The sequence below is a fragment of the Sabethes cyaneus genome, chromosome 3 (genome assembly GCF_943734655.1).
Source record: "Sabethes cyaneus chromosome 3, idSabCyanKW18_F2, whole genome shotgun sequence".
In the NCBI taxonomy this organism is placed as follows: Eukaryota; Metazoa; Arthropoda; class Insecta; order Diptera; family Culicidae; genus Sabethes; species Sabethes cyaneus.
This window is the reverse complement of record NC_071355.1, coordinates 143,924,833-143,935,757: the sequence shown is the minus strand read 5'-3', so window position 1 is coordinate 143,935,757 and position 10,925 is coordinate 143,924,833. Positions and strand designations below refer to the sequence as shown.

General features: G+C 38.9%; 1 protein-coding gene and 2 pseudogenes across 1 annotated transcript; 1 reads left to right on the top strand and 2 right to left on the bottom strand.

Moving 5' to 3' along the window:
- Positions 1-1,870: 1,870 nt before the first annotated feature.
- On the bottom strand, positions 1,871-3,175 carry LOC128743151 (cyclin-K). The gene is made up of 2 exons (XM_053839675.1): positions 2,268-3,175; positions 1,871-2,218 (listed from the first exon to the last, which is right to left on the bottom strand). The coding sequence occupies exons 1-2, from the start codon at positions 3,126-3,128 to the stop codon at positions 1,907-1,909; spliced, it is 1,173 nt and encodes a 390-aa protein (XP_053695650.1). The 5' UTR covers positions 3,129-3,175; the 3' UTR covers positions 1,871-1,906.
- A 119-nt stretch (positions 3,176-3,294) lies between these two features.
- Positions 3,295-5,441, top strand: LOC128740225 (probable ATP-dependent RNA helicase DHX35; annotated as a pseudogene).
- Positions 5,442-5,538: 97 nt separating this feature from the next.
- LOC128740224 (cytosolic Fe-S cluster assembly factor NUBP2 homolog) lies at positions 5,539-7,628 on the bottom strand (annotated as a pseudogene).
- Positions 7,629-10,925: the final 3,297 nt, after the last annotated feature.

The following is a 10,925-nucleotide window of genomic DNA, read 5'->3' as shown; positions in this document are numbered from 1 at the left end:
TGATTTTTGAAGCAGAATACGGCATAGGCCAAGTTGAAAGTAACGGAATATAAAATTGGTTTTAGCATAATAAATTGCTTTCTTAGCCGAAAGCAACTACTGGCTATTGATATTTGTTTAGTTTTATCCCGCTAACATAGGTCATAGTTACATTTTTGATCATTGCTACCGCGTCTTAGCTTATTTGTTGAAAATAATTTTTTTATTTAGTAAACAGATGTATTACCTTGCCATATGTATGAAGCAATTTGTAATTTCTGTTTTAAATAAAGAAAATAAATCATTTAAAAAATTTTGCTCTTCCCAGCCCGTGTGTTTTATATGGAGCTGTCACTTTTGCCTGCCCAACAGATCTCCAATACATATGCACTCTGCAAACACCCTATTCGCAGCTAAAGTTGTGCAACCACCCCATCGACATCTCTATATCGAGCTGCAGTGAACGTCAGCGACATGTCCTGTGGGCTCAAAATTTGACAGCGGGCCCAAATCAGACTGCTGGCAGTTGAGTGAAACGCAGTGCTGACATGCTATCTCATTTTCGCACACACGAGATGTTGGCGGCGAAAACATGGTTGCCTGCCGATGGGGTGTGTGCAGCAGAGCTGCCACATATACAGAGATTTGTGCATGCATCAATTTGGGACACATCAATTATTTCAGTTGCTGTGATTTCCGGCTCTTCTAATGTTGCTGAATTTAAAAGTACTCCATAAACTATTTGAAGATAGAATTAATAAAAGGGCGAATGTCGCAAGCATAAACAAACCGAGTGAGGGTTGATTTTCCTATGCTGGTCTAACAAAAAATAACTCTCACTCGTTTTGTTTACGTTTGGGACATTCGCCCTTTTGTTAATTCTATCTAGATTTATGTTATTTAAATGTTAGATCGAGAAAATAAAATATTCCGGAGAAAACGGTTGGGTCTAAAATTTATACATGCACAAATATCTGTATATATATGGCAGCTCTGTTGTGCAGTATCTTGTGTGCAAGATAACTCACCTTGAATACAAATGGACACACCAGCGGCGCCTATACTTTTCTATAGGGGTTATCTGATGAGAATCTGGACCTCTGGTAGCGAGTGGATGCAACCCGTCTGTGATTAAAAGCTTTCTGATGGAGACTATACCTTGTAATGTTGCCTGTTGAAGCTTTGGGTGAAGTTGCAAGGGTATTCCCAACTCGAGCTTGAGGAAATCGGACGATAATGCTTTTACCAAATAATGCCAACTTTTGTGCTTCGTGTAAGATACAAAATGCGTTTTGCAGAAGTAAAAATGTTTTTATATTGTCAATTGCAAGGAAAATTGTACCATCCAAAGTGCGATATCGCTCATAAAAGTGCTATTTTGCATTAACTCGTTTCGGTCTTTCCGGCGCACTTATTGCTTGGAATATAACGAAAAAGTGCGCCGAAAATACCGAAACGATTTAATGCAAAATAGCGATTTTATAAGCGATATCGCACTTTGGATGGTACAATTTTCCTTGCAATCAGCAATAAATTAATTAAGATGTGAGTTCGGTTTCTCTACTTCTTCGAAAATGCGATGTTGGATGTCAAGCCCTTTAAGACCAAAGAAAAATACAGGTACAAAACGTTATTGTCTAAACGCGCTAAAACTCATGAAAAATTATCATTTTTGAATTTTTTCATATACAGCCAAAAAGGCAAATTCTCATATCATTATAACAAATTGATAATATATCAAACGATAATATTGATTTTGGAGTTATGTGACACCAGAGTGTGTGCATAAAGATCTGCAATAAATTTACTTGGGAAAAATATGATAATTTGAAATCATTGAGGCAGGTGCCAAATATCTTAGGTTTACCAATTAAAACATGATTCAGTATAGCATATTTTATTTCCAATCCTTATGTATGCAGATAACTCATTGTTGCGGATAATAATTATTTCTGTTAGCGCCTGAACCAGATGGGTAGTAGTTGTTTGTATGTTGGTGAGAAAAAGGCTGCCACGATTGACCACCAGTTGGTTGAGGTGGACCAGGAGGAGGAACGCTTGAGTTATAACTACTTGAGGGACCACTCACATGCAATTGACCCGATGGTGGAGGTCCTTGATGGATCGGATAAATAGGGTAATTCCCGAAGCTACTATGCTGGGTATTATCCGTCGTGATATGTTTTGGAATAGGATTGGCTTCCATCTCTGTCACCACAGGAGGTACAGCAGGCGCCGTCTAAAAAACGTTTAGTTAACTAACAAATAAAAACTTTAAATCAGCCTACCTTCACGGGAGTGTTTCCTATCGTCGGCGAATTTTTATTCGCTATTGGTGAAATATTGGCTCGCTTAGCGGGTGGTGATGCTTTGCTAGGAGGTAACTGCGGTGGACTGTCGGGTGGACTTTCATTATTTGGCTGTTGATAGAGGTCTAATACTTGGTGACAAATATCTTCCAGTATTTCCATGGTGACGTCTTGGACAAACATGTCCCACCACTTCAAATGTTCCGGTTGCTTGCCAACCCAATCTAAGACGGTGAATTTGCTCAACTTACTCGCCAAGTATATAAGTGCAACAGCAATGATTTCCGGTTCCCACTGAAGGGATACTGTGGTGCTCAATGAATCGTTGACGAAGTTCCAAGCCATCTGAACCATTTTTTGAAGTTTAGTGCTATCACCTTTCAGACACTTAGCGTATTTGACAAGGAATGAATAAGGATGTTCTACTTGCAAATCAAATTTGATTGTCTGCAGAAGGATTCGTTCAAGTGTCATGACTTCTTCTTTAGGATCTTCGCCAAACGATACAAATTTCTGATCCGTAAGCAAGTCAAGTGAGCGAGCTGTTTTTATAATGTCCTTGCATTTTTTCGGTGTTTCCTCTACTTTACCGGCCAGAAACAAACAGCAGCAAGCCGTAACGTAACGTGGAAAAGTTTTAAATGAGTGAAACATGTAGAAACGATGAAAATAAACAACGCCGGTTGCGACAGTATTATGCCCTAATCCCATGGTTGTTCCAGTTTGCATAATAAATCGCGCACCTTCTTTCCGGTAGCGCCGTTCCGTGTCAAAATCAATTCCATCTTGAATAGACGGTGTATTACGAAGGTCCTTCTTTTCATAGTACCAGTTTGGCATTCTAAAATTCACTGAAAAACGTACAAAGTTTAACGTATTTTCTAAAACACTTTCATTACTTTCGACTTTTGACATGATCTCTCATAAAAACATTTACCTCAGATTGCTTTGACGTCTTTGACAGATCACCATGAATCTCCAAAGTAATTTGATAATAACAGGTATGATGTGTCTATTTTGGGGTGATGGTATCCAGCTTTCCACGAGCGTTAATGGCGGATATTGAGCACAAGTGGGCACAATCTTTTGACATTCATTGGAGGAGCGTCGAGTTCGCCCTGACGGAGTTACTATGGAAACATCCATGATTGTTTGTTGTTCGAGTGTAACAATGTAAACATTGTTTAATTTTGCAGATCAGCTGAAGTGGAACATAACTAAACGGATTCAAACTTTAATAGTGGTTTGCGGCCATAATTTGCTAAAGGCACTGGCTCAGTTTTTTTTTCATAATCGTGCGAATTAAACATTCGAAACATTACACATTAAGTACATGACCGATTGAATTCTACTGCGGTAAATGCTGGCCGATCCGTTGCTCACGCAGTACAGCGTCATTATCGTGGACGAAGCACACGAGAGAAGTGTTCTCACCGATACTGTGGTAGGGTTGCTGAAGAAAATCATTCGTAGAAGGAGTGCCCTGAAGGTCATCATTTCATCCTCTACGGTTGATGCGGAACTCTTCCAGGAATTTTTCAACTTGAAGAAAAAGAAAGACGAGAAGGACACCTCGGTCATACTTTCCGTGGAAGGTCGCATGTATCCCTACGAGGTGTCTTATTTGCTAGGTAAGGTTTTGTTCGTCAGGCTCAAAAAGATATAATAATTTGGACTACACTTTCAGAACCTTGTCCAGACTACGTGAAGGGAACAGTGGAAACGGTAATGAAAATCCATCGTAGTGAGAAACCGGGAGATATTCTTGCGTTCCTGACGGGGCTGGAAGAAGTGTTAAAAGCACTCGATCTTTTGCGTGAGCATAAGGAGGCTAGTGGGAAGGATGACTTGACAATACTTCCCATGTACGGAACGCTATCCAACACGGATCAGGTGAAAGTTTTTTCAACGCCCCTAAGGGAGTTCGGAAAGTTATTTTAGCTACAAATATTAGCGGAGACATCAGTGACAATTCCAGGAATTGTTTATGGTAAGCCGGCTTGTAACTTAACTGCTTGCTTGAAACTAAAGAAATTCTAATGTCAACTACTTTCAGTACAGTACAGTACAGAAATTCTAATGTCAACTACTTTTCAGCTACAGTTATTGATAGCGGATTTGTAAAGTTGAACTGGTATTCAGCCGAGAGCACCACTAACAGTTTGGTAATAGTACCGACTAGCAAAGCAGCCGCGGAACAACGAGCCGGCCGAGCCGGAAGGATTCGCAGCGGAAAAGTCTACCGTCTCTATACCGAAGAAGAGTAGGACAAACTACCCGATTATACTCCACCGGAAATGCGCCGAACCGATCTCTGCAGCACGGTTTTATTTCTAAAAGCATTGGAAATTGATAACATCTTGCGGGTCACGTTTCCTTCACCGCCACCGGCTAAGAATCTGCTGGCTTCACTGGAGACTTTGTTCGCTCTGGATGCACTCGACTCCGATGGAAACTTAACGTCCCCGGTTGGTTATTTCCTAGCAGAAATGCCTATAAATCCGATGTTGGCTAAAATGCTGTACAACGCCGGCGAGATGGGATGCTCAGAGGAAATTCTTATTATAATAGCCATGCTGCAAGCTCAATCAGTTTTCTCAAAACCAGTGAGCAGCAAGGCGTCTATACGAGCCCGTATTGCGAAGCGTAATTTTGAAGTTTCTGAGGGAGATCCGAGCACACTTTTGAATGTGTACACAGCCTTTGTTGAAAATGATCGCACGAAAGAATTCTGTGGACGAAATTTTTTGATTTATCGTAATTTGAAACGCGCACATGAAATCAAAACACAACTTTGCAGCATGCTGGAACGAGAATTAAACATACCAGTGGTATGATTGTGTATGATACCACTGCTTTCTTGTGGTGACTATGTGGAAACTATATGCCGCTGCATTGTGTCGGGATTTTTTCCATACGCTGCTTATTTGTATCATTTTGGGGTTTACAAAACGGTACGAGGTGACAGAGCTTTCGATTCATCCACTTTCGGCATTGTATACCGTAGAACAGCCACAATGGGTTGTATTTTGTGAACTTTTGCATACTACCAAATTGTTTATGAAGGATATTACCGTTATTAAACAAAAGTGGCTCACAGAACTGGCACCTCACTATTACCATAAAGTTACGGTCGTAAGAGATATTTTCTAAGCCTTAATATACTTGGAGTTTTAAAGCCAAATAATTTCTTGTATTTTAATTTGATGACCAGTTTGGATCGTGGAAGTTTCGAACGTAAAAATTTATTTCAAATTAAGCTTAAGTTTGATTGCTTTTCCACTGTTAAAACCTTAACAATATCTCTCAGCACTTGTGACGTGGTACAATCTGATAGTTCATTCACACATGCGTTTCTCGTACCCCCCAATCCACCAACATGTGGATCGATCGGTAACGTTCCCAAGTGGGGCACTTTTGCCAGTTCTGCCAACGCTAATCCACCTCCCGAAGAGAATATATTCGTACATTCGGCACAATTGGGACACACAAAGCCGCTCATATTCTCTACAATCCCAATGATCGGTATCCCAGTTTTCTTACAGAAAGTTACCTCCTTTCGGACGTCTTCCAAGGCCATTTCCTGAGGCGTTGTCACAATCTGCGTTTACTCCCTTCAAGTTTTCCATGACGGTGATGTGTTCGTCCGAAGTGCCCGATAATGAGATAATCCAACCCAAGTAACAACGGTAGCTGAATTGCAAGAGCAATGGCTGTTTACGGGTTGGTTTAAGGCGATCAAAGCTGCATAAAGTAAGCGCTCAAATGGTGTTTAAATAAGCGATGTGTAAGCTACTTTAAGTTTTTCAAACCAGTTCTCTCCCAAAAGCTGATAAAAAGCTTAATAGCGGATTTTTTTTGCTAAACAATCTGCTTCTAAACAGCCATAAATATCAAACCGTTTTACGGCTGCTTAAAGGTGTTAAAATGTAGAGTGGAAGCTTTCATTAGGCTCACAGCTTTCAAACTACTTTAAGGCTGCTTAAGGGTGTTAAAGTGGCTTTACAAACTTCTACCAAGTTTTTTTTCGGCTTACAGCACACATACTGTCAGAGCATAGAATTTTGCAATTCGGCTGACAGCAAAAGTTTGTCAGTTATCGATATTATCGACTGCTTCACGCTAGACGGGCTAGGCTTCAGGTGTAAAGATATTTTCACTGTCTCTTCTGCAGATGCAAATGGGGCAGATCATACGATGAGTGCTTATGGATCAAAAGATGCGGGTTCAATTCCCGAAAAAAGACATACATTTTTAATTAGCTAGTTTACTTGTACGAATTAAAGTTATCCGAAACTAAAAATATCGCGTTGACGGCGAAATAAAAATGACGCGTTCCATTTTTTTAAATTTAAAAATAGATTTTTTTGGCTGCACAAAGGTTGATGAAGCACTGATTAAGCGACTAGAAAAGTAGATTGCAAAACTATTTCTCGTTCTAAAAATAGGATTGACAGCATTGCGCAAATTGGCTATTTAAAAGTGCAAAAAAGTTTCTATTAAGCTTCATTGCAGCTTCGAAAGCAGCTATTAATTAGCCTGAAGCTTGATAAAATCACCAGATTTAGATGTTTAAGAGCTGAAAAAAGGTTTTCATTTCTAAACCTAAACCATAGATCAGCCACAGGTTGAATAAAATCAGCTATAAAAGCGTTTGATCAGCCTGAAATTGTTACTTGGGAACTCATCCCAAGCGACGTCCTCTAAAAACTGTTTGATCATTGCAGTCTTCTTGGGTCCTCGCCAAATAACAGCTTCGGTTCGGCTCTTCAACAGAAAACCAATCGACATAACGGCCAGTTTCTTTTCGGCACTGGTATAAACCGGTACCCATCCTTCTTCGCATTGGTGAACATCGTGATCCTCTAGTCCTAGCAAGAATGGAATGCTGGGACCGCACAGATCAATGTCTAATAAGCCAACCTAAACGAAAGTGTTGATTAAAAAACATGATTATATTTTGCCAATTCAAATGACTCACCTTATAACCGGATTCCGATAAGGTTAACGCAATCTGCAAAATTGAACAATGTTTACATTTTTACATTCGAACAACAAACAATCATGAATGTATCCATAGTAACTCCGTCAGGGCGAACTCGACGCTCCTCCAATGAATGTCAAAAGATTGTGCCCACTTGTGCTCAATATCCGCCATTATCGCTCGTGGAAAGCTGGATTGTTCTTTGTTCACAAAGGACGTCCGGCACTCTTTGATGTTTTAAACCCAAAGGGTTTCCAACAGCGATGATTACTACGCATCAGTGTTGGCATATGCTGAACCCAAGTTGAATCGAAGTCATTTTTCTTTGATTCACGTTCAACTCAAACTTGCCTCATCGCAGCGTTTAAAGTTTTTTGCGGACCGCATACTCCAGCGGGGTGCTATCCGTATCTTAACGAACGGTGTTTGACAGTCCACTTAACGAAGGGCGCTATTTCAAAAAATGCAAGAAATAGCGCCCGTCTGACAGGTAGATTTGCTGCCAACCTTTGTCGAGATGTGCTGAGATGTTGGCAACAAAAACATGGCACCCATCGCAAGCCCCTGGCATACTCTGATCAAATGGTTCACACTTTGGTACGAAACATTGGTAACATCATGCGATGTACTTCGACGATGCACGCGATGTACCTGCGATGAATTGAGGCGACGTGTTCAGCATGGATTGCTGATTTTGTGGGTGCACACAGCACAGCAAAGGTGAAAGAAACTGTGTCGATAATGTTCTTCTGACCGTTATGCTATTAGCAAATCTGATGTCAATGCGCTTTAATGAATATTTAAATTACGATTGGCGATTAAAATGTAATTTTAATTATTAAACACAATACGGCCATTAAATCATTCAAAAATATTTATTTTCGCGTAAAATTTTGTTTATTCACTTGTTTCTTTTTACTGCTTTGAAGCTTTTAAAAATTTTCCCGCTTGACTTTTGTTTAAAATTATATTATTCGGTTTATTTAGCCAAAACTAAAACGTTTTTTATACATAATAAACAAAATTTAATGTTTAAATGCTCGTTGAACTTATATATGATTTAATATATCAGAATATATTCTGTAATATATTCTGGACTTGGCATAACCTTGAGGAACGCTTAACTGCAGGGTTGATCTGTATCTTTAATTCTTTACACAAATGAAAGATGCATACTAGTGATGCCAAAAGTATGAAGTATTTTCAAATCAATTCAATGTAGCATAACTTTCAAAGATTTGACTTATGAATCATGATTTAAATTTTTCTATTGATTCAGGACTTTTAATTAGCGTTATTACAAGGATTTGGATTCCCCATCAAATGATTCTATTACAGAATTATAGCTCCAGTTGATATTTCTATCAAAGTTTGTTATAAATATGTTAGGAAAACTTGCGGTACATAAAATGTTTTACAAAGATTCTATCTCTTTCTGTTATTTATAACACGTTTTGTTACATTTTAGTTATAAAGCAGGGGCAGAATGCTGGTTTTTGATCTTGACATCTTGATATAAACTAGATCAAATAAAACCATAATTTGATATATTTGTGATATGCCTAGATCGGATTTTGTTACAATTTTTGTTATTTTAAACGAGCCTAAGTTTATAGCAAAATGCAAAGCAAATTTTGCTATAAAAAAAATCAGAGAGGTTGTGTATAAGACACGACCGCATATATAGGTGACGCAGGACTACGTAAGTGTCTTTGTAGTGATAGTAGCATGTATTCATGCTTGTTATCATTCGATTCTTCATGTATACATGCTACATGCGTTGTATGTAACGTTTATCAAAGTGGTAACACTGCATACCTTCAATTCTCAAAAGATTGTGAATTTGAAAACAATTTAACAAAATCAAGAACACAAACTATTACTTTCCTGCTACCTTACTGAAATTAAAGATTGTTTTTATTATCCATGGTTTCCCACGTTGAAAGGATTTTACCAATTCAATCCTATTTTATCAACAGCACATCTTTTCACTACACTTCTAATGCAACGGCAAGCGTATTCATACATAGTGGTATTATAACCGAACACTACAGCTGTAGCACATTTTTCCAACACAGATATCAAATTCGCCGAGCTTTAATCGTCTCACAGTAAAGAATTTGCGATCTGTTGGGACAACGAACTTGTTTCATTTTTTCTGGCACACTTCCCTAACACAGACATCAAATTGGACTAGGTTTTATCGCGTTCGTAAGAAATCTGTTGGCTCGAGGAGGCTTTGTCACTCTCTCTGGCGTACTTCCCAAGCAAGGACATCAAAATGGTCTAGGTTGAACCGCGGTGTTAAGAAATCTTGTTGAAATGAGGAAACTTTGTCACTTGTTTTGGCTTACTTCCCAAGCACAGATATCAAATTGGTATAGGTTTAGATCATCGTAAAGAAACTTCCAACCAATCACGAAGCGAGAATTCTGGTAAAACATAGGTTTATTATTTTCAATTTTTCAATAGTTCAACATCAAGACTCCATACTTTTCTTCATTTGGGTCAATTCTTAGAAGATTTTCCGATCGATTTGTATAAGAATATTGAAAATCGATCGGAAAACCGCTGAGTTATTAGCGCTCAAAACCTTTCATTTTTCGTGACGCTCGCATTTTTCGATTTTTTGGAATGACACCCTATCTCAAAACTTGCCGTAAGACGTAGTCCTACGTCAAAAAATGTTATTTAGAACTCATCCAGTTATAAATTTTTTATTTTCATTTGATTGGGTTGGCGTGTCCGAGTTGCAAGTTTTAACCACTTAGGGCAGCTGCCCTAGGGGTTGGTGTTTTCTCCCCTTATTCTTTCAGCTAGTTTTATTTGCCGACGGTCTGATAGAGCAATTGTCGATAATCTGGGACAACCTAAACCAGAAAAGAATCTCAATCCAGCTTTCCACGAGCGATAATGGCGGATATTGAGCACAAGTGGGCACAATTTTTTGACATGCATTGGAGGAGCGTCGAGTTCGCCCTGACGGAATTACTATGGATACATTTATAATTGTTTGTTGTTCGAGTGTAATAATGTAAACATTGTTTGATTTTGCAGATCAGCTGAAGTGGAACATAACTAAACGGATTCAAACTTTTATAGTGGTTTGCGGCCATAATTTACTGAAGGCACTGGCTCAGAATACTTTTTCACAATCGTGCGAATTAAACATTCGAAACATTACACATTAACGCAAACATTAACTTCATGTTGGTCGCGCCGTTGTCAAGTTTACTCTCGAACAGCGTCTCGACTTGATAAGAAACTTTCCGTTGCGTATTTGGACATTTTCCCCGAAATGTCCGAAAACTGCGAAGCCACAATCCATAAAACTTCTTGTCCGTACAATTATGTTCCTCTTTAGCTGATCTGCAAAATTGAACAATGTTTACATTTTTACATTCGAACAACAAACAATCATGAATGTATCCATAGTAACTCCGTCAGGGCGAACTCGACGCTCCTCCAATGCATGTCAAAAGATTGTGCCCACTTGTGCTCAATATCCGCCATTATCGCTCGTGGAAAGCTGGATTACAATAATAGGGTATTTTGCCTATCATTGAACGATTCCACCCGAGCAGGAGCGAAGAGCAAAATAATATCAAAATGTGTTATTGGAAATCTAATAACTCATATCAAAATTTGGTCTT